The 24,368-nt window shown below is 42.2% G+C and overlaps 1 protein-coding gene across 1 annotated transcript in view; it reads right to left on the bottom strand.

The window, feature by feature from the left end:
* Positions 1-1,863: 1,863 nt before the first annotated feature.
* The window catches only part of DNAH3 (dynein axonemal heavy chain 3), a 221,999-nt gene continuing 199,494 nt past the window's right edge, over positions 1,864-24,368 (bottom strand). Inside the window, exons 53-61 of the mRNA XM_053556151.1 lie at positions 23,552-23,777; positions 19,061-19,305; positions 16,641-16,757; positions 11,586-11,740; positions 10,277-10,444; positions 8,570-8,712; positions 5,524-5,728; positions 4,710-4,847; positions 1,864-2,259 (exon numbers count right to left, since the gene is read on the bottom strand). Of these exons, the coding sequence (XP_053412126.1) occupies positions 1,906-2,259; positions 4,710-4,847; positions 5,524-5,728; positions 8,570-8,712; positions 10,277-10,444; positions 11,586-11,740; positions 16,641-16,757; positions 19,061-19,305; positions 23,552-23,777 (1,751 nt within the window). The 3' untranslated portion in view covers positions 1,864-1,905. The remainder of the gene's footprint in view (positions 2,260-4,709; positions 4,848-5,523; positions 5,729-8,569; positions 8,713-10,276; positions 10,445-11,585; positions 11,741-16,640; positions 16,758-19,060; positions 19,306-23,551; positions 23,778-24,368) is intronic.

The following is a 24,368-nucleotide window of genomic DNA, read 5'->3' as shown; positions in this document are numbered from 1 at the left end:
AACTCACCACAGTTTCTGATTGCTCTTTCCCAGGAAGAGATATTAATTACTGCATTGCCCTCAATAGAAAATGACCTCAAATTTAGGGCAATCTTTCTTTTCAAAGTTATGGAAATTTTGTAAATTACAAAAATTTAATCCATCATCTGAAAACATTCTGTCCCTTGACCCCTGAGGAATGAACAAGTCAGTCCCTGCTGCCTTCAGCTTTTTGTTGCTGAAGCTGTGGTTAGATAACTGTAATTAAAATTCAATTGTTTGCTTAGCAACCTCCTCATGGCCAGCACTTTTACAGCTTGCAGAGAGATTTACCTACCAGTCCAAGACTCGGGCATTTGAGATCCAGATCATCTTTTCTACTGAAATGACTAATGGTCTGATTTGGGACAATAAGACAGTTGTTGCTGTCTGTTCATTCTGATTTTTTGCCCCATTTGGAAAAGTTTTGTTTCTTGAAAAACAAACAAAAAAAAGTCTTAAACTACCTACTGTGGCTAAAGGATACTGTCTCTTCCTCATTGTTTATTGTCCCTTGGGAAGATTTGAAGAATTTCCCTTAATGCTTTATCTCTGGGATCACTTGGATCATTTGCTGATTTCAGAATTCAGGGTCCTAGATCAGAATTTGGTTGGCACCAAGAAGAAACTGAAATCTCCAGAATGTGTTTATTTGGTTCTCAGAAGTTTCCCACATTTGGGAAAAATCAAAGACCCTGAGTCAGGACATTTCATTTAGAGAAGAGGCAGAGAAGCCAGGCCAGACAGACACATTAGGACTCTGAAACAGCCTTACCACTTTGCTCATCTATAAAGTGGCCAATGGGAAAGCCCTGAAAGAAGCCATTTGGAGCCAAAGCCCATATGAGAGGGTTTATGAAGAAGTAATACATCAAGAATTTGATTTTTATCTCCCTCAGGATTCTCTTCCAGCTGCCTTAGGGAGAAACAAGTGATTGAGATTTCTCGGACAGAGTTGTGTAGTTGGAGCCACATATCTCTGCTGAGATATTACATCACAATAGAACCAAGTCCTTGGCAGAGAGGCAGCACAAGGCAGTGAAAGATGCATGAGTTCAAGAATCAGACCAACCTGGGGTCAAATCAGGCTGTGCAAGGTGAAAGCTCTGAGTGATCATTGACAAGCTATTTAATCTCTCTGAACTTCCTGAGAGAGAGACAATTGCTCCCACCACACAGAATCAAGCAAGGCATCTAAAGGCTGGGGTACAAACCATGGCATGTGGTAGGTGCACAACAGATATTGGTTCTCTCACTTCCCCTTTCTTCCTGAAATTTTCACCTATCTGTATGGTCTAGCAGAGAAGCAGTTGGGTCTCAGTTCTACCACTGACTAGATGTGGAACTCTGGGCTAGTGACTTGTCTAAATCTTCATTTTTACATCTGTGAAATGGAGATTAACGATAATGCCTACTGTATAAGATTGTTATGAGTAGTCTATTTCAAACATATCAATAACAAATAAAAGTGGCCCAAAAGTCTATCCCATGTAGATAGACTAGGAAAGAAGGAATTGAAATTCAATGACAGTTACAGCAAAATAATATGAAAAAAATAACCGCAAGGGAACTTAGCCAAGTGACTAAAAGTCTTGAAGAGTTCCATTCCCCGATGTCAAATACTACTTTAGTAGCTATCTGATTTGGAGTATATTACTTAGCTTCTCTGTATCATGGTTTCTGCAGCAATAAAATGAGGATAATAATAATAACCTACTTTATAGGGCTGCTGTGAAATAGCTGGATCATAGCAGTTGCTCTATCAGTATAATCACCATCATTATTGTCATCACCATCATCTTAATTCCCTGTGTCTCTCAAGAAAGGAATGCTGGGTTGTAATAGAGAATGAAATGCCTTTTATTTTCTATTTTGAGACAAATGACATCAGTTATCCAGCTGGCACAGGGAGGCCACCCCTCGGTTTATCCAGTGCTTCTGGGGCATGTCTGTTGGGAGCTCAATAGAGAGGACATAGTTGGTAGAGTGGCCTGTAGTAGAGAGAGTTCCTCTCCGGGCACTTGTTTTATAGACTGGACACACATAAATGTCCCGATGCAGAAATGTTGCACTGTCCCCAGGCTTCAGCCAAATGATGGGCAATGGGTCATATAGGATTTTGGGAAGAGACTCTCCAATCTGCATCTCTTTCCTGTCCCAACGGGCACCTTCTAAAAAGAGCCCTTTTATATAGGCCCCATCTTCTGGCTTACTCTCCATGACTGTTTCTTGTGTAGTTACCTGGAAGAATAGAAAGCTGTGAGTCCCATTACCTGCCCTTTTACTACATGGGGCAGCATTAAGAGATTGTAATATTCTGACACCCAAAGTGTAGCCTGGCTGCAATGTCTGCCCCTCCCAGGAGCTATTGCCAAGGACAGTGGAGCTTCTGCAGTAATATTCCTGATTGCCATACCTAATCCAGATCTGATTTCTAGCCAGTAGGCTGCCCTTATATATAGTGGGAATAGAGAAGACACTGAAGTAGGTACCAGGAGGCAACACTAACTATAACTAGCTCAATGACTTTGCACAATCCTTTCTCTTTCTAGACCTGGAATTTAAGATTAAGAGGCAGGCTAATAAAACATTTCTGGGGATGAAGATAAGGAGAATAAAGACATAGTTTTTGTCAATTTCTGTGCTGTAACAATTTCTACTATGGTCAATTTCAGGCTGTCATCTATTTAACAGTTAGCTCCCCAAATTCCTGAAAATGTAAATGGTTCTAGTAATCCGGGATGAATGAGTTCCTGCACACCACTATTTAGATTCAGAGGCAGTAAATTCATATTCCTTCAGAGAAATTCAGAAAATGGTCTCAGTGTAGGAGATTAGGGATTGGTGGGGATTATGGTGAACCAGAGAGCTTAAGTTCCATTTAAAATCCTTCATATCCTAATATTTTTTATTATTGTGAATGGAATGTTTTTTCTACTTCTAAATAGTTATTGCAAGAATAGGAAAAGGCTATTGATCTGATTTTTGTATATTTAGCTAATATCCAGAGGTACCCTATAAATTCTTCTAAATTCTTACAATGGGGTTATATCTCAATAAACCCATTGTAAATTGAAAATATTGTAATTCAAAAATGCATTTACTACACCTAACCTACCTAACATTGTGGCTTAGCTTAGCCTAATTTAAACATGTTTAGAACACTAGTTGGACAAAATTCTCTAATACAAAGGCTATTTTATAGTAAAGTGTTGAACATCTTATGTAACTTATTAAATACTGTACTAAAAGTAAAAAACAGAATGGTTGTATAGATACTCAAAGTACAGTTTCTACTGAAGGTATAATCACTTTCTCTCTATGGTAAAGTGGAAAATTTTTAAATTAAACCGTTGTTATTTAGGGACTGTCTATATTCTTTTTTCTTTCTTTTTTTTTTTTATAATGGGGTCTCCCTGTGTTGTCCAGGCTCGACCTGGACTCCTGGACTCAAGCAATTTTCCACCTCAACCTCCCGAGTAGCTGGCATTACAGGCATGAGCCACCTCACTAGGCTTTCTAGGTATACAATTGTTTCAACATCAAAAAAGATGGTCTTATATTTTTACCAATGTTTACCCTAGCTATTTTGCTTTCTTATGGTGTTCATTTTGGCTTAACATTGTCTTCAAAAGCCAATCAAGTTTAATTCACTCATAAACTAAACTAAAATAAGACCTAGGGCAACCAGTTCTTGCCTTCAGGACTAGAAAATCTCTAAGAACTTTTCTATAGAATTAAAAATTGTGAGGGCGGCACCTGTGGCTCAGCGGGTAGGGCGCCGGCCCCATATGCCAAGGGTGGCAGGTTCAAACCCAGCCCCGGCCAAACTGCAACAAAAAAATAGCCGGGCATTGTGGCGGGCACCTGTAGTCCCAGCTACTTGGGAGGCTGAGTCAAGAGAATCGTCTAAGCCCAAGGATTTGGAGGTTGCTGTGAGCTGTGTGACACCACGGCACTCTACCGAGGGCGATAAGGTGAGACTCTGTCTCTACAAAAAAAAAAAAAAAAAAATTGTGGCTCAGTGCCTGTAGCTCAGCAGCTAGGGCGCCAGCCACATATACCAGAGCTGGTGGGTTTGAATCCAGCCCAGGCCTGACAAACCACATTGACAATTACAACCTAAAAATAGCTGGGCATTGTGGCGGGCACCTGTAGTCTCAGCTACTTCGGAGGCTGAGGCAAGAGAATCACTTAAACCTCAGAGTTTGAGGTTGCTGTAAGCTGTGATACCACAGTACTCTATCAGGGGCAACATAGTGAGACTCTGTCTCAAAAAAAAGAATTAAAAATCTTATAATGCTCTACAATAGTCCATCTTACCCCTTCCTCTCCACCTATGGCCATTCCTTTGACTTTACTCCAAAGAAAGGCCATTAACATTCTTTCAAATGTAGAGTCTACCACATTGTATGGGAGGAGGCTTTCATTTTTCCTGGTGTAATTGTGGCAGAGTTTTCCTCTGGGAAGATTCCTTTTTATATATATAGAGAGAAAGGCTTGGGAATCCTCTAATTCTGTCAGGAATAGCTTTTGGAGCTATTGTTAATCATGCTGAAGACATCATTTGTACTACCTCAAAAGCATTTGATCCTTAATTAACTCAACAGTTGTTCAGATTCCTAAGGAAATCAGCATCTTGGTTTTCTCTGATTAGCCCCCTGAGCTGACCTAACCCAAAGCACCCTTACCTCAAACTCAAATCCAATGTGGTCAATGGGGATGGTGTATTTCCGGGCAAAATTTTGAGAGACGCCCGTCAAAAAAGACTGTGTGAAATAGAATCCAGAGATCCAAAAGACCACAGGGGACCCCTTGTCAATCCATTCCTGGAGAGCCACAGAAATAAAAATTCAAAATCAATAACACATCAAAGATAGTTCAAAGGCAGGTAATGTAAACAAATATCATAAAGAAATAGATCTTTTCTCCTTCTTGAAACAGGTAGCCCTCTCAGTTTAGCTTATATTTCTCACTCTTGAAACGAGGGTACAAAGAAATATATTTCTACTTTAAGAAAAGGACAGATGCAATGTGGCGTCAGGGATACAATAGGGTGGTGAGGACTATAGTGGAGGAGAAAGTGCGCCTTGTCTAAACTGAGTGACAGCATTTACCTCCAGCAATAGTTGCTGCACAAGAATGCAAGCTCATTGTTTCAGTTCTTCTGAAACACTTGGATTTTTATGTGTAAAATTCAATTTTTACATGCTAGCTCAAAAAATTTTAAATTACTGGGCAGCCAAACCAAACCTATCATTTGACCAAATCTGGCCCCTGACGTACCAGTTTGTGATATTTATTCCAGTTCCTACCCCTGCCTCCATAGGCTAAAATCTTTCAAGGAGTTTTAAAAGTCTCCCTCCTATCCTCAGTTCTGAGGAGACTGTTTTCAGGTGCTCAATCCGGGATGAAGCATGGCTGCCTGCCCTACACCTCCACCCCAGAATGTCCTCTGCGCCTAAATGCACATGCCAGTGCTCAGTTACCCTAACTCTAAGGTACCTGGAAGAAGGTTAGGCGGGCCAACAGGTCAGCCACATAGCCTCCCAGTGGCTTTAGTGATGGGTAGGACTTGGCTGCCCACATGGCTGGCAGTTTACCCACAAGCATGCTATTGAAGACTTCCTCCAACTCTGAAGACATCAGGACCTGTCCTTTGATGGCTCGGCCAAGATCGATGAGGCTTTTGCGAACCACTTTGGTCAGCCTGCAAGGATAGAGGAGCTGGCTGGGCCTGGCTCTCCAGTGGTCCCATTCTGCCCAAGTACCCTAACTCCCAATCTCCTTTTACTTTTCCTCTCTTTAAGAGGTCAATTAACATATAATTGAGAAAAAATTAAATGACCTATTATCTCCCCCAAAGATAATCTTGATGTATGTTGTTCTGGATTTTTCTCTACATAAACACAAAATATTTTTTGGTGTGATCATACTATATTACCTTTTTGCAATCTGTTTTTCTCTCTTAGCATATAGGGAACATCTTTCCAATTCATAAATAGAGACCTAAATCAACCTTTATAATGATTGCAGAATGCTTCACTTTGTTTAACTCTTCTGCTATTGTTGAAATATATCACTTCTAGATATATTTCTGTTGTTGTTGCAAACAATGCTGCTAGGAAAAGCCATCCATATGTCAATCTTTGTACAAATTTTTAGTTATTTTCTTAAAGAATTTCTGGGTCAAAAGGCATGCATTGTTTTAAGGCTTTGATTCATAATTGTTCTTTTTATAGACTATAAGGCACACATCTGAGAAAAGACAACTGAAGGGAAGCCTGGGAGATGCCAGGATTCACCTGCCTCTCCCTCTGGCTTCTGTGTTCTGATGCCCCTCTGAGGTCCCATCAAACCCAACAGGGATTCACCTCAGGGTACCAAAGAATCTACACAAGAAAGAACTTGTCATCTCCAAAGATTTATGGAATCTCAACCAAACGGACACAAAAATGACCAAATGCAGGAAAAAGATTTCTGGATGCGTAACCTCTGAACATTCTCATCAAGAGGAATTTAAGGTGCAGACAAGTGTTTTCTAAGGAGTCAAGTGGCAAAGTTACCATCTAAAGGATTAAACCACAGGTTCTATTATACCTAAAGGATGACTTGCAAAATTTTTCTTTCTATTCTTGCAACTATGAGCTCTGTTAGTTTCAAGGTTTTAGTATCCAAGGACACTTGCCTCAGGAGACACAATCATGGTTTCCCTGAATTGGAAGCTGAACTATCGCGTAATCTTTGGGGAGGAATATTAGAGTTTTGCCTGAGGTGATTAATTCTGACCACCATTGGAAAATGAGATTACTGTACTCGTATTATAATATATATATAAAATAATAAGTGGTAAAGGCTATTGAAAGCCCCAGCCACCACCAAGGAAGAGCTCCAATGGCCTTAGAGAAGAATGGGTAGCGGAAGAGAGAAGCCATTAGGCCTGGCATCTGATTACACAGATTAGGACTACAGTTCCTGATGCCAGGGAGTTGGTTTGGCTCACAGCAGAGATGACCGATGACCTTGGCACAGGCTCACACCCCACACTTTTCTTGATGCCTCCTTACAGCCAACTGCCTGTGGATGCTAGAGCAGTGTTTTTCAACCTTTTTTAATCTCATGGCAATCTTGAAGCTATAGCTTAACCTCCGTGGCACACTTAAATTATGTTGATCTAAAAAAAGAGTAAAAACAAGAATGTACTTACTGTGCTTTGATCTTCTTTTGAAAATAATTTAATTAATCATCTTTAAAAATTTGTGTGTCACATCTAACATCCTCTCACACCACACCAGTATGCCATAGCACACTGGTTGAAAATCACTGCTCTAGGCTGAGTACCTGTATCTCAGTGGTTAGGGCACCAGCCACATCTCTGGGGCTGGTGGTTTTGAACCCGCTATAGGTCTGCTAAACAAAATAAATAGCTGGACATTGTCGCAGGCACCTGTAATCCCAACTATGAGGAAGGCTGAGGCAAGAAAATCACTTAAGCCCAAGACTTTGAGGTTGCTGTGAGCTGACACCATGGCACTCTACTAGGGTGACAAAGTAAGACTGTCTCAGTTAAAAAAAAAAAAATATATATATATATATATATATGTATATAATCACTTCTCTACACAGTATCCCTAACAGTGGGGAAGCTGAGGAACTCTCAATAACACTCCTCCAGAATCAAGTCTGTCCCTAAAACTGAGCAGTGATCCAATGAGGCAAAATAAAAGAGCAACACATGGAACCTTGGACTTTGAGGCAGAAGTGATGAGTTTTAGGCTGCATCAAACCACTGGACCTTTCTTCATCTGGCCTAGATGGTCTTTGGCAACCCTTTCGGTTTTGACTACTTAGAAATCAATTCAAGGGGATCTCACTGGGGTCTATGCTGTAGTAATTGGAGAAGAAGAGAATCAGAGCTAGAAAAACAGGCCAGAGAACTTGGCCCCAGGGCCAATCCATAACACCCCTATCTCTGTGGCAGAGGCAGTGGGATGTACATCTCCCACCCCTTTCCACGTTTACTCTGATTTCACATACTGGTTAAGTACATTGGCTCCAGAATCAGACATCCTGGGTTCAAATTCAGTTCTGCTATTGAACATGTGACCTTTGGCATGTTAATTAACCCTTCTGGATCTCAGCTTTCCCATCTATAAAATGGTGGTAGAGGGATTAATAATTGCCTATTTCAAAGGAGTACTGTGTGCTTTGAATGAGAACCATACATTGTGCTTAGAACCATATCTGGCACTAAGGGCTCAATAATATAAGTGGCTTTCATGACTACTTTTTCTATTTGCTTGTGCTTGATATTGGTTTTAGCCTAACTTTATAGATGTCACATGAATGAACAGGACAGAATGAATAAGAGTGCTTTAACCCTGGGCCAACACTTGCTGGGGATGGTCCTAGTTACAGCCCTCCCTATGGATGGGGCAAACCACTTCTTCTGTATAGCAACCCCCTTCAAACAACCACCTCAGTTACTACCCATTAGGCCCTACCTCTCATACTCCAACTTCCAGGATTCAAGTAAGATCATCCAGCCCACCTGTTGAATCTGATGATCTCCTGCCTCAGGACGGTGTTCATGGATTCCTCATAGACCACGGGGTACAACTTCATGACCTCTTCTAGGTCAAAGTCTTTGGGAAGCTTGGAGAGTATGTCCTGGGCTAGCTCCTCAACCACTTCCTTAAAGTGAAGGCAGTAGAGAGGTGAATGAAAAACAAGACCCACGGGCTGTGGCTTTGTCTGGGTAAACCTGAAGTAGTGAGCATCTGTCTATTCAGACAGACTTTGATGGACCTTCCCGGGAACTCTCCTATAGAAACCAATTCTGTCTCAAGGTGGGAAAGGAGGGCACTCCTTATGCTGCCAGCTTTGGTGAGGACACCAGCCCTTGGCCCAGAAAGTGAAAATGCTGAGCAATGAGAGCCTTGTGCCCATACCTGGGGCAGGGACCGGAAAGCCAGTGGGTGCTCACCCAGGTAGCCTCAGGGCAGCTCTAACCCTGGGTGAGAGTCTCCCAGGGTCTCCTAGCTGGCTCCTGGTGACCAACTCCTAAGGTCTCTGGGACTCTCTGTCAGTGTCAGTGACATCTGGGAGACAGCAGGCCATTCCTCAGCATTGAGCAAGAAAATTCCAGGGCACTGGACTCAGCTACATATGGGAGAGGACAAACCTAGAGGCTTAAGGAGAAGAAGGACCTGGGTGTGGAAGAGGACAGGCAGCTCTGCCATCCTGTGTAGGCGGGGGGCTGGTACGAACACTTTTTTCCTTCTTCCCACTTTGAGGGAAATGTCCACTCCTACTTTGGGACACACCAACCAGGCTGGTTTACCTTCATACCAATGACCACATAGAGCACTGTGAACCAAATCAAGAAACCAAATAAGCAAGTTTTACAGCTGAGAGGAGTTGGACAGGAGGTAGCTGGGAAAGAGGACAGCAGAAGGGAAGGTGAGAGTGAGTGTAGTCAAGAGACTTGCTTCTGGGTCTGGCTCTGCCTCTGGTTTTATGAAGGACTCCAGGCAGGTCATTTCTCCTCCCAGAGGTCCTTTCCGTCTCATCTGTAGATTGAGTAGGACGACTGCCTCAGTGCTTTCCAAAGTGTGGGCTTTGACCACCAGAGGCACCCAAATGATTTCAGGTGTTTCCAAGGCACAAAACAATATAATGCTGAGTCACATGGTGAAAAAGCTACTCTCTTTTCAAGTTTTGACCATTTTTCTCTTTCTGTTCTTCTCAAAGAGAAAGTTGCAGGTCAGTGCGGACTTCACAGTTCTGTGACACTTGCTGATCTTCACCCCCAACCTCCACAACAAGAAACTACCAAGGCACCGTCTGGAAAGAACTTAGTCACTGTTTAGCTTTCATTTTCTTTTTGTGTATATCATGACTTGATGGAAATGATACTGGGTTCCCACTTATGGTTCTGATTTTTGAAATAAATGTTTTTAAGCAAAATAGAGTTAGTTTTAAACCATTGTATTATGTAAGCAGAGTGTAGGTGATATGTGGAAATAGCAAGAAATCACAAAGTTTATGCAGGAATAGTGGACATTTTGGAAACACTATTTCCCTTTCAGCTCTATATTTAAGGACTCTCAGCAGTGAGACAGAACACCCATCCCCTCCCCCAGGGGCCTGCCAGGCCTCCACTTTCTGCCTTCTTAGTCATCCTACAATCCTATGCATGCACTAGATGGAAATCTACCCAGGACATCAGATCACATCACTGCCCAAGCCCCCTTACCTGAGGGGACTTGCCACTCCCTCCTGACTGTCTAGGCAGTGTCAGCAGCACCCCTTGAAGCAGCTGGTTGGTTTCCTGGTTGTCTTTAGTGATGTCAGCATTCTCATGGAGGCCGAACACTTCTGGGTGGGCTGTGATGGGCAGGCTCCTGAGATAGTCGATATAGGACTGGAAACAAAATCTTCAGGTGACATAAATGCAGAGACTCTGGGGTTCCACAGATAACTCAGGGCTTAGCTGAGCCCCACCTAAAACAGGTATCTCATTGTACCGGTAGCATAGAACACACACACATTGGTAAACATATCCCAAGCTCTTCTTTATCCAGTTTTCTGGGGAGTCAGTTTGAAGGCAGATGGGGCTGAGTATCTCTCCTCCCACCACTGGCTTCCTCTCTGCTCCCCCAGGAGGCCTGGCTTTGGAGTCAGACAGAACTGGGTTTGGAGCCTAGCTCCATGGCAAGCTAACTATGTAACCTTGAGCTTGTCATCTGAAACCTAGTTTCCTTATCAAATGGAAAGACATACAAAGTTATAAAGGAATTAGGCCTTGTCATGTAACAGGTCAATAAAAGTAAGCTTTTTCGTCCTTCCTCCAGATTTCTTGTTTTCATCTTTCCTTTTTCATTCCCCTATCCAGTTTTTCTGTCCCTCCCCTTTTGCTACCTTCTGAGCCTTTATTTTCAAGCAGTAATTTCTTTCTTTTCTTTTTTTTTTTTTTTGAGACAGAGCCTCAAGCTGTCACCCTGGGTAGAGTGCCTTGGCATCACAGCTCACAGCAACCTCCAACTCCTGGGTTTAGGCTATTCTCCTGCCTCTGCCTCCCAAGTAGCTGGGACCACAGGCGCCTGCCACAATGCCCGGCTATTTTTTGGTTGCAGCCGTCATTGTTGTTTGGCAGGCCCAGGCGCTCAGGTGTATGTGGCTGGCGCCTTAGCTGCTTGAGCCACAGGCGCCGAGCCTCAAGCAGTAATTTCTAGCTTGATCACTCCTAAGAGTTCATCTTTTCTTTTTCTTTTTTTCTGAGGACAGGAAATAAGGATTCATTTTAACCATCTGTCTCTACCCTACCTGCCACCCAGGTGGATCCTATGTTTTGAAAGACCTTGTCTACCAACTACCCAACAGTCTTCAAACAGTTACAATCTCTCTCTTGTAGGCTTTTGGAAATACTAGAAATAGCTTATGGATCCCGGTCAGGAAGCCCAAGGTGGCCCCTGAGCTCTCTTAGGCTATGCTGCAGCCCCATAGTCATATGGGGACTACTGAGCCCCAGTGGGGGAAAGAGCCAGCCCCACCTCACCCCTCACCTGGTAGGAGCCATGGGGAGGGATGTAGTAAGTTTCTCCAGGAGCAAGGTAATAATGATCCTGCTCGATTTCCTTACAGTAGAAGGTGGATAGAAGGGACAGCAGGAGACGCCTGTCTTTGTCATCAGTCACTCTGCCTCCATAATTGCATTCCCCTGGGGACAATCAACAGAAAGAAAGGTTGAGCTCAGGGACCGTCATAGTGAGCTTGGTCATTAGCCTGAAACAGGGGATTCTTCCAGCCAAGGAGCTCTACCGGCACACAAGGTTGCTGAAGTCAAGATCAGCTTGGAAAGAGAAGGCATGTTTTATATTTTGTATTATGGCTGCTACAAAAATAATGTATTTCACTACATTAGAAATTAGAAAAGAAAGATAAACCAAAAGAAAACCATATAATCTCTAAGAATTCCACCAAGGATAACTATTAATATTTAGGGATCTTCCAGACCTTTTTTCTGTGTATGTGTATACATATACATGAAAGGCATTACAGAAGGGTGGTTCAGGGCATGAGACCATCCTGAGTTCCAATTCCAGCTCAGTCTCTTCATAGTGGTTTCTCACTGGTAGAAAAATGGAAATAACTGCAATACCCAGCTTACAAGGTTGTGGTTAAGACTGAGATGATGTTTATAAAGCATTCAGCATGATTCTCAGTATACAGAAAGCATTCAGTTAATTATAGCTATTACAAAGATATACCTTTTTGGAAAATCAAGGTTATCCTATGTATGCTGCTTTGGGATATGATTTTCCCCACTCTGGTACTTGATCATTAACATCATTCTCTGAGACTCAGGTTTCTATACCTAGATTTCTACAAAAAGAATTAGGTAATTCTTTGGAGAGGCCATCAAATCCAGCTCTCCAATCCATGACACATTTTCCCACTGGTCCAGATTCAGTGTATGTGAGTGACACCTAGTATTTCATAGTTGAGGCCAACACGTGCTCACTTCGGCAGCACATATACTAAAAAAGTTGAGGCCAACCCACTAGGTCTGCAAGGAGGAGAAACATGTGTATGACTGAGTATGTGTGCACACACACACAAGGGCTCCCCGAAGGGTGGGTTCATTCCCAGATATAACCCATTCCAGAAAGAGGCAGTTCTACAAACAGGAAACAGGAGGCAAGACCCAAGTTGGGAGGGGAGACTTAGCCTTACTAGATCCTGAGTTGAAGGGGTCTAAAGATCTTGGAGGAGGGTCCTGGTTAGTTAGCTAAAGGAGAAGGACTCCGAAAATGCTCATGTCAAGTAAGGTGAGCCCTACAGAAGCTGTTTTACCTTGAGACAGACCGTCTGGATTTCTGAAGTTCTCTCTGTTGACATCTACAGACCTTTAGAAAAGTTTTGTTTTGAACAATGAAGCTTGTTTCAGCTGTAAGGAGTTGGCTTAGGACAGCACTTGGGCCACAATATTAAGGGAAGAGCAGGATTTTTTTCCCCCTGAGGGCAGCATGGTGGTGCAAAACAGCACCCAAGAGGGACCCAAAGTGAAGGAAAATCTTAGACAATACAGAGTCAAGGTGCAAGTCCATCCGCCCACCTCCTCAGCAGTGAATTTTCCCTCAGGGGACGTCCTTGCTGGCTCTGGGTTTTACCTTTGTCAAGGAAGGTGCATTTCTTTATAAATATACAAATATCTACTTTTATAGTGAAGGAGCTAAGGAAATTTCACCCTGAAATATGACTCCATGGTATAAAGAATATTTTGAATTTAAGGCCATTCATGATCAGATCTCCATAAAACCTGACTAATCTGATTGCAGATCAAAAAGGGCAGCTGACTTCCTTTCCTTCCCCTAAATCAGAGGTCCTCAAACTTTTTAAACAGGGGGCCAATTCACTGTCTCTCAGACCTTTGGAGGGCTGGACTATAGTTTAAAAAGAAAACTATGAACAAATTCTTATGCGCACTGCACATATCTTATTTTGAAGTAAAAAAACAAAATGGGAACAAACACAATCACACCACCTCATGTGGCCCGCGGGCCTGTAGTTTGAGGACCCCTGCCCTAAATGCTAGCAGACCTGACCCCAAATCATTTGAAACACAACATCTGTCTCTTAAGTTAATTTACAAGTCAACGCATTTACCTTTAACTACACATCCTCCCTAGAAACCACTTGCTGCACCCACACTCCACCTCCTCCCCTGTTCTCGACCATCACCGAGACTTTGGGTAATCATTTTTGTGGTTCCCCCCATGTGTATGGCATTTTGGAAATAATAATTATTATTAATCTGCCATAATTGTGAGTTGATCTTTCAGGGAACCATTCAGGGGAAAAGGGACGAGTTTCGCAGTGATCCCTACAGTAGCAAGAGCACAAGTTCCCAGAGGGGCCAGGATGAGCTTTATACCTCTTCTAAACTTCCTATTGTCCCTGCTGCAGGGCTGGCTACCAACTTAAGATGAATGACATCTGACTGGATAACCATTCTGTGAAGGAGACCTGTCTCTTCAGTTAGTGTTTGTGGAGAGTCCTAATGATCATTTACATCTGGCACAAAGGAAGGTCACACTTCCCAGGCCCCTTGTGAGAGCAGGGGTGTCAAATGACAAGTCTTTGCATATTTAATCACTGGTGTGAGCCTTTCAGTGCTGTCCCTATGGCAGTGACCAAACAAGTTCAGTAGTTACCCTTTATCTGCTGTTTCACCTTCTGTGGTTTCAGTTACCTGCGGTCAACCATGATGTGAAAATATTTCATCACCACACTTGCTTGAGTTTTGTTTGAGGCCATTATTAAGTAAAATTAGGGTTGCTTGAACACAAACACTGCAACAGTCATCAATTTGTGATCCAGACGGCTGCTAAGTGACTAACATCAAGCTGGGTGGGATGGAGCATTTTGGTGCATAATTTCATCATGCTACGCAAAATGATAAGCAATTTAAAACGTTTGAATTGTTTACTTCTGGAATTTTCCATTTATGTCATAATGCCTACATCATTCACCTCAATCTCATCACATAGGCATTTTATCATCTCACATCATCACAAGAAGAGAGAGTACAGTACAATAAGATATTTTGAGAGACCAAGAGAGAAAACACATTCACATAACTTTTATTATAATATGTTGTTATGATAGTACTTTTTTATTATTGTTGTTGATCTCTTACTATGCCTAATTTATATATTAAAGTTTATCATAGGTATGTATGTATAGGATAAAACATATATAAAAGGTTTGATATAACGTTTGGTTTCAGATATCCACTGGGAGTCTTGGAATGTATCCCTTGCAGATAAAGGGGCACTATGGTATATGTTGAGATGGTAGCAATAAAAATTGGTGAAGCCTCTGCTAGCTGTGCCCCTGATAGATAATTATATAATGGGCAGAGACTCCTGATTCATGTTAGAAATGTACAGCAGGTGAGAAATGGATCTTTAATATCTTATACCCTTGATATTTGGGGATTGCTTTTAACCTCAGCCTAACTGCCCTATCCTGATGGGGACAATTGAAAGGTGACTATTCTCAAGCTGGCTGCACAGCTGAGTTAGGTTGGTTTATGACCTGCAGGCAATTCTCTACTCATTCTCTGTTTTGAAGAGGAGCCCTGGGTAATGTGTGTGCATGGCTTGGAAGCAAGGGAATATGGGTCCCTTATTCTTTGGAGAAGTTCTTTCACCAAACTAAGATCCATTGAACTTGTACTGTGTGTCACCTGCTTTTGTTTTAGGGAACACCATACTGACTTAAGGTCAGCAAGACCTCCTACAACTGAACTTCATCACACCAAAGCACTGGCAATCAACGGTGGTCCACAAAAAACAATTTCTCAACCTTGACACTACTAACATGTTGGACTGGATAGTTCTGTGTTAATGGGGCTGAGGGAAGACTGTTCTGTGCCTTGGAAGATCTTTAGCAGTATGTCTACCCTTTATTTACTAGAGGTCAGTAGTATCCTCCACCTCCATTACGTTGACAAACCAAAGCATCTTCAGTCATCCTCTAGGAGGCAAAATCACCCACAGTTGAGAACCACTGCTCTACAGCCAGGCGTTGTGGTGGGCGCCTGTAGTCCCAGCTACTTGGAAGGTTGAGGCAAGAGAATCGCCTAAGCCCCAGGGTTGGAGGTTGCCGTGAGATGTGACACCATGGCACTCTACCCAGGGCAATAAAGTGAGACTCACTCTCTCTAAAAAAAAAGAGAGAGAGAGAGAACCACTGCTCTAAACCCTCAGTCTCCTCAGCTATAAACTGGGGTTACTATATGGAGCTTGTGAGATTGCTATGAAGACTCAGTGTACTGATTATGTGCCTGCCACATGCTTGGGGAAAGGATATAGAAAAACTCCTTACCATGTGGAGCTGAAGAGGGAACTTGCAGGTGACCTTGAACATGTCCCAGTTTTTTTACTAAGCTATATTTTCACCTTTGGTCATGGTATTCCATTCATTTAGCACAATTCTATTTTACCTCTGTCTCTGGGACCACACGATGTGTTCCTTGAAGGTAGTGACCAAGTTTTACACATGTCTATTCTTCCACATTATATACATATTGCGTGACTACTAAAAGGTTGCTGATGGATTGCTTTAATACAAAACAGTACTGTTTCTTCCTCAGGATCACTCGGTGAGAAATGTTCTTTTTCCTCTCCTCTGTCACCCCTGTTCTCTTTCATTTGGAAAATTTCTTCTCATCCCTTAAACCCATCTCATGCCTTTAGGAAGATTTTGTGATCATCTCCTACCCCCCCTCCCCCGAGATTGAATCATTATTCTGTCTTCCTATTTCATAAATGTTTCTCTTATTGAAATTATTACTGCCTTGTCACTTATTTACCTTATTTTTCTCCCTTTGTAGACTGTGAGCCACTTGAGGGAGGGATTATATCCTTATTTTCTTGTTTCGTTTTGTTTTTTTTACAATATCCAGCATGATAACCTGAATTAGTAAGAGCTCAATGTTTGTTGAATTAATGAATGAGTGAGTAAATAAGTGAACAAAGATAGGGGCAGAAAGCAGCAATGTGGAATGTAACACTGGAAGTTTACAGTAGGAAAGCTTCTCCCAGAAATACCTGTCAGGTAGGTGAGAGCATCAAATGGCACGTCCTTGTAGTCATTGAGAAACATCTGGATTTGCCGCATACTAATCCTCAGGTCAGATTCATTGAATTCATAAGGAATATTCCAACCTGTACGAGGCAGAGAAGAATTAGAGGCTTCAGTGCTGAGAACTCTTAATTTCCACTCAGAGATTGTACCTGTGGAGTTAAGCATCATTATGGATCAAGAGCCTCTTTAGCCTATTCCATGAATATTATGCAGTAGGCCAACTATTAGCCTTGACGTTTACTGCCAACGTGGGAGCCATTCCGCCGAGAACACATCCATTCTAAAATCAATTTCCTTATGGACCTCTCCATTTGTTAAGGAAGATGTCAACATCCTGGGATTTGTGGAATGAGAATTATTCAGCCTGGCTGGAATACTGTGGTAATGCACAGAGCTCCAAAAACAACACTAAAGCATAGCTAGAAAGCTCGGGCAACAGAACTGAGTTGGTTTTGAGAATTCCCCTCCTTGTGCTCGTGGGAAAACTGGATGGCCTGCTTTGAAGGAATGATTGCTTGGGTTTCCAACAGCACGATGATAAATGCTCGCTGTGACTGGAGAGCAAAAAATGTGTGTGTAAACTGGACCTGGTATAGGACAGCAGGGTATGGAGGGACCTGGGCTCAACAAAGAAGTTTAATTTCTTCCTAAATATTCACATTCAAACTAAAAATATAACAAAATATAACAAATAATAAAAGTTTGTGTGCTGGCAAATGAAATACAATAGGACAATTGGTTGTGAGCCAAACAGTTGTATGGTCTTTTGGACACCTGGCCTGGATTGGAAAAGGGTGAGAGAGAATGTGGTATCAGGAATTCAGGCAGAGAGGGACCATATCCTGGGGTCATCTTATCCCCCACGGCCAGAGTATGCAAGTAGAAGGAAAGGAAGGGAATGCTCAGAGGGAATGACCCAGAGCACAAGAGCTTCCTTATCTAATCCAAAAGAATGGCAAAGACTACCTGCAAGTTGATCATTTCAAGGTCATTGCACAGAATCAAAGGCAGCCCATAGGTGAGAAAAAGGTAATAAAACCTTCAAATGGTGAGGATATGGAATTTGTATTTAGTAGTTTGAGGATCTGCTCTCACACAAGAATATTAAATTATCTCATGATTTAGGCCATGGATAGCTGATGTTAATAAGAAAATTGACTGGCTCAGTGCCTGTGGCTCAAACGGCTAAGGCGCCAGCCACATACACCTAAGCTGGTGGGTACAAATCCAGCCTGGGCCCACCAAACAACAGTGATGGCTATAACCAAAAAATAGCTGGGCCTTGTGGCGGGCGCCTGTAGTCCCAGCTACTTGGGAGGCGGAGGCAGGAGAATCCCTTGGGCCCAGGAGTTGGAGGTTGCTGTGAGCTGTGTGAGCTGTGATGCCACAGCACTCTACCCAGGGTTACAGCTTGAAGTTCTGTCTCAAAAAAAATTAAAAAAAAGAAAAGGGGCAGTGCCTGTGGCTCAATGGAGAAGGGCACCAGCCCCATATGCCAGAGGTGGCGGGTTCAAACACAGCCCTGGCAAAAAAAAAAAAAAAGAAAATTGACTTTTTTTTTTGAGAAGCAGCACAGACAGTGGTTCCAGGTGTATATTCGTCTTTCATTGTCATATGAACCTAAAGAGAATTGCCCAAGGTGTTACAAATCACCTGATAACAACTCCCCAGGAAAATGGTTCTGTGTCTGAGGTAAGCAAATAAATACCAAAGGGATGGAGCTTGTTTTTTTTTTTTTTGACAGAATCTCACTATGTCACCCTCAGTAAAGGGCACTGGCGTCACAGCTCACAACAACCTCAAACTCTTGGGCTTAAGCGATTCTCTTGCCTCAGCCTCCCAAGTAGCTGGGACTACAGGTGCCCACCACAATGCCCAGCTATTTTTTGTTGTTACCCAGCTATTTTTGTTTTTGTTGTTATTGCAGTTGTCATTGTTGTTTAGCAATGACCCCAGACTGGGTTGGAACCCACCAGCCCCGGTGTATGTGGCCAGTGCCCTAACCACTGAGCATGGGCACCAAGACCAAAAGGATGGAGCTTCTTGTTCTCTCACTATCATATTACTTCAGTCTAGGGGACCTCTGGTTTTGGAGCATCACATCTTTTCCTGACATTGACATTGATCTGGTTATAGAGTTGTGAGATTTAGCAAACATAACTACAGGACACTCACTGAAATTTTAATTTCAGTAAAGTAACAAATCATATTCAGTAAAAGTATGCCCTACATATTGTATGGAACATACTTACACTGTATTTTACTGGCAATTCTTGAGTGCACACTTGGCACACACCTATAAAGACACCGACACCTGTCCATGATCCTTCCCCAGAAAACCCAAGCACTGTTATCCCAACCACTGTGCGCTGTCATCACTTACCCAGGGGCCCAAAGTTTCTCCTCTCTTGAACAATGGCATGGAAGAAGCAAAGGCCAAACAGTAGCTTTTGCCACATCACTACTTTTGTACAGCTTTGGAAGAACATGGGGTCCGAGATGGGGTCATTTAGGTAGGAACGCAAAAGGTTGGCCCGGAGCCCTTTGGGGGGCTCGTTGGTCATTTTGATCCCATTCTGGAGAATGCTGACTGGAAACTTCTCTGATGGATAGCTGGTTAACCAGAGTCTGGAAGAACAACAGACCCAAGTATTTAGAACAATGCAATAAGTTATCTGAAAAACAATAACAAAAACAACAGCTACTATTTATTAAGCACTGCCAGAAGCCAGAACCATGCTAAGAATTTAATATACGTTCTTTTCTTTCCCTGAATCCTCATAGCACCCAGTGAGGAGGGGTTACTATTCCCTTTCCCAGTGAAGAAGCCGAGGCATGGGAAGGGCAGGTGGGTTTTCAAGTACACAACACTGAGCAGTAGTTGAACCAAGAAGTCAACTCAGGACTCTCTGACTACAAAGCCCGTGTTCTTGGTCACCAATTTCATTCCTCCCCTGCTGGACTCTCTTAGTGATTATGGCTAAAGTACTACAGTAGGCACCACTGTTTCTGGCTTTCAGATACTCACAGCCTTGTTGCTAGGGGAGGCAATGGGGACCTTGCAAAAGGATAAAAGGGAAGCAGATGGGATACTAATGTACAAGGTTATAAAATCAAGACTGAAGGGAGGGGGAAGAAAATAATGAGTTGTGGGGGTCCATGGGAAGAAGAGGTTTCAAAGGATTAGAGGGAGCCAAGCAAACACCAGAGAGCAAAAGTCACAAATTGTGGCCAGTGAGCCAGATCCAGCCCATTGCTTATTTTTTTGTAAATAAAGTTTTACTGGATCACAGCTAGGCCTCTTCATTTACATTTTGTAAATGAAGGCTGCTTTCACCACAAGGCAGAGTTGAGCAGCTACAGCAGTGACAGTATGGCCCACAAAGCCAAAAATACTTACTTGACTATTTGGCTCTTTACAGAAAACATCTGCTGATCATTGCCTTGTAGGAAATGATACTTGAAATGGGCTTTAAGAAATCCTTTCTTTAAAATAAAATAGTTTATCTATTTTTATTTTCTTTTTTTGAGACAGAGTCTTACTTTGTCGCCATCGGAGACAGTGAGAGTGCTATCATGTCACAGCTCACAGCAACCTCAAACTCTTGGGCTTAAGTGAGTCTCTTGCCTCAGCCTCTCAAGTAGCTGGGACTACAGGGCCCACCACAACACCTGGCTATGTTTAGAGATGTGGTCTTGCTATGGCTTAAGCTGGTCTTGAATCTGTGAGTCAGGCAATCCACCCGCTGGGCCTCCCAACTGCTGGGATTACAGGCATGAGCCACCGAGCACGGCCAGTTTATATAATTTTTAGGTATCTATCTACTCTCCTAAAAAGGGGAACTTACGTAAAAGTGTTCAGAATGAAATAAAATTGCTGATTTTATCACCCATAGGTTAACATTTCAGCATATTGCATTCTGGGCTTTTATTAATTTGATTTTTCTGCCCAAGCTCCAGTTCATACATCATGGCATACTGTTTTTCTTTTGTTTGGTTGCTAGATATTAGAGAGATTTCCAACAAGTAGATTTGGGGATAGGAGGTCATTAGTAATATGTACACAGGCTAAGTAGCCACATGGGGGAGGGAGAACTGGGATGTGTTTAAGCTCAGTGGGCAGTTGGCTGTGGTCCAGGCACAGGGCTGTGAGGGGAAGAAGAGGTCATAAACTGGTGGCCGAAGGCCTGATTTCAGCCTGCAGATGTTTGGCTCATTGCCATTCGATCCACACAATGCTATAACATATTTGTGAAGTAGTTGTCAACTTTTAAAACTCTAAGGGTTTGGGGGAGAGGAGAAGTGAGGGAAGGGGGAAAGGGCAGGAGGGAGAGGATTGGTGTGCTCCCACTTAATGGACACAATGTAAGGGTATATGGCACACCTCTTGCATGTGGGACACAACTACACGAGGGACTCTACCTAACAAATGCAAATATTGTAACCTAGTTGTTTGTACCCTCACATTAACCTGAAATTAAAAATAAATCTAGGGCTTTTGTTTAAAATTCTATATTCCTATTTTCCCTTTAAAATTATCTGCAGGCTAGGCACAATGGTTTATGCTTGTAATCCTAGCACTTTGGGAAGCTGACTGAGGCAGGAGGATAGCTTGAACTCAGGAGTTTAAGGTTGCAGTGAGCTATAATGATACCATTCCGCTCTAACCTGGACAACAGAATGAGACCTTGTTTCAAAATAAATAAATAAATAAGTAAATAAATAAAATAAAAATAACAAATAAATAAACAAAATTATCAGCAAATCCGATCACCTACATGCCAACAGTTATCTAGCAATTACTGCCCTTCTCTCCAGGGCATATACTCCCTGTTCACTACAGTCCTCACCATTCCCTATCATCTGATACTGAGGTTGACTGCCCAATAGGATCGCTGATGTACTGTGAAAAGGAGACTCTTTTTTGTGTCTGGACCTCTTCATTCATTTATGTTCACATGCCTTGCCACTTTGAGTTCATTATTTTGGGGTAAGGACTATATTTTAGTAGATCTTAACTGTCAGCATGAATAATATTTTCTTCATCGATGGTCAATGACTCCAGATATGCCAACTAAATACCATTACTGAAACTAATGAACTTTCCTTAAACTTTCCCTTTTGGAAGTTGTGCATGAATATAAACCAACTGTGGCCTAATCTGACCTTGTAAACAAATACTTTCTTGTTTTTAGGTAGACATAACTAAGATGAAAATAACTAGCAAGCTTTGCTGTTTAGAGCAGGGGTTGGCAAACTTTTTCTGTAATGGGCCAAATAGTAAATATGTTAGACTTTGTGGGCCCATATGGTCTCTGTTGCAACTAGTTGCAGCATGAAAGCAGCCATGGACAATATATGAATAAGCATGGGTGTTTTTCTTTTTTCTTTTTTTAGAGACAGTTTCACTTTGTCGCCCTCCAGCTCTTGGGCTTAGGTGATTCTCTTGCCTCAGCCTCCCGAGTAGCTGGGACTATAGGCACCCACCACAATACCAGGCTATTTTTTGTTGCAGTTTGGCCAGGGCAGGGGTTGAACCCACCACCCTCAGTATATGGGGCTGGCGCCCTACTGACTGAGCCACAGGCGCTGCCCAAGCATGGGTGGTTTTCAATAAAACTTTATTTATGGAGACTTAAATTTGAATTTCTTATGACCTTTATGTGTCTCTAAATATTATTTATTTATTTATTTTTTGCAACAGAATTATACTTTGTTACCCTTGGTAGAGTGCCATAGTATCAAAGCTCCCAGCAACCTCCAACTACTGGGCTCAAGAGATTCTCTTGCCTCAGCCTCCCAAGTAGCTGGGACTACGGGTGCCCACCCCAATGCCCTGCTATATTTTTTTTAGAGACAGAGGTCTCACTCTGGCTCAGGCTGGTCTTGACCCTGTGAGCTCAGGGCAATGTACCCTTCTGGGCCTCTCAGAGTGCTAGGACCCTCCTGGGCCTCCCAGAGTGCTAGGATTATGGGCGTGAGCCACTGTGCCCAGCCTCTAAATGTTATTCTTTAGGATATTTTTCCAACTACTGAAAATTAGGTTTCAAGCTATAGTAGGTTGAATTTGGCTGATGGGCCATACTTTACTGACCCTTGGCCTAGAATAAGAAAATCCCTGATCATGTGAGTTGAAAAGGACTTTAAAGTCTGTCTGGTTCATCTCAATCATTTTATGAATGCAAAAACTGAAGCTCAGCCTTATTGGGTTTTAACTTTACAAAAATCAAATAGCCATTTCTAGTGTTGATTAAAATTCCATGGAACACAAGAAATATAGGATAGAAAAATGGCACCTAAATCAGGTGAAATTATTTTTTAGGCAAATATTAATTTTAAAAAGTCAGACTTACTGACATTTAATCTACCTTCCCAGATACATCTCCTATTACTTTGTCTAACAACTCACAGCACATAACCCCTGAATCATAGATGACTATTTAGTATTCCCTTACTATACCTCTTTCTTTCACAAATGCTGCCTTCTGTCTGGAATATTCTTCCTGGCAAACTCCTATTCATCTTTCAAAACCCCAGGAGATTGTCAGGCCTCCAAGCCTTCCCCAACTCCCCCATCTTTTTTCTTGGTGCTCTGTGGTTCTTTAAATAGTGAGTACACAGGTATTATCTGCTATCAATGCAATTCATATATGGCAGCGGTTCTCAACCTGTGGGTCACGACCCCTTTTTTCCATTTGTAACAACACGGCAATTAGGAAGGTTGAGAACCACCGATCTATGGGCTACTTTCTGCTAGACTGAGAGTTTCCTGGGGGCAGGACTATGCTTGTTTGTTCATCCTTGCATTCTCAGCCCCCAGCATGACATCTGCAGGTTGGGTCCCAGGACAGGCAGTGGTGGGGTAGCACCTCACCTGAATTTGACATTGGTGTTCTCAGGAATAATCACTTCCTCACAAATCTTTTCCAGTGCAGGCATCCAGCTGGTGGCCAGATGGCAGTTCTGTAAAACCACCCAGGTCCCATCTTTGATGGCATTATCGATCATTTTGGCAGCAATAGGGCCTTGGCCTTGGCCAAGGGAGATGGTCTGTATTCTAGTGCCTCCCATACCAAGATCATCGGCAAACTTTAGCAACCCTGAGGCCGGAAAGAAAGGTGGCTTTTGAAAAAATATCCAATGTACTCAGTACTATTATGAAACTAATTTACAATCACTCACACTTTCATATAAAGAATAGATCACAACTATGGCCCAAGATGAAGGAGGGAGGAGGGGGGAGATCAGATCGACAGAGGGTGAAGGGTGGGATCACACCTATGGTGCATAATGCAAAGGTACATGTCGGATCTATTAGTATAGAATGTTATTAGTATAGAATAGTACAGTATATTATATAAATGTCTTAATACAATAATTAAGTAAATAAGATGAGGTATATATTAACCAGTGTGATGTAAGCATTCCTAATTATATATGAAATCAGCACATTCTACCCCATAAATGCATTAATGTATACATGATCTATGTGTTTGATTTAATAAAAAAATGAAATAAGTAAAAAAATAAAAAAACAAAATTTTTACACCTTTATATATAAGGTGGCCACAAATGTTGTGTCCAATTTAATATAGACAACTATTTTAAATTGCACATGAAATTTATGTCCACCTGTATACTACATCTGTGTGTGAGTATAAACTCCATACTACTCTTAAAAAAAAAAAAGA

This window comes from Nycticebus coucang, chromosome 12 (assembly GCF_027406575.1).
Source record: "Nycticebus coucang isolate mNycCou1 chromosome 12, mNycCou1.pri, whole genome shotgun sequence".
NCBI lineage: Eukaryota > Metazoa > Chordata > Mammalia > Primates > Lorisidae > Nycticebus > Nycticebus coucang.
The sequence above is the reverse complement of the archived record's forward strand: the minus strand, read 5'-3'. Positions and strand labels throughout refer to the sequence as shown.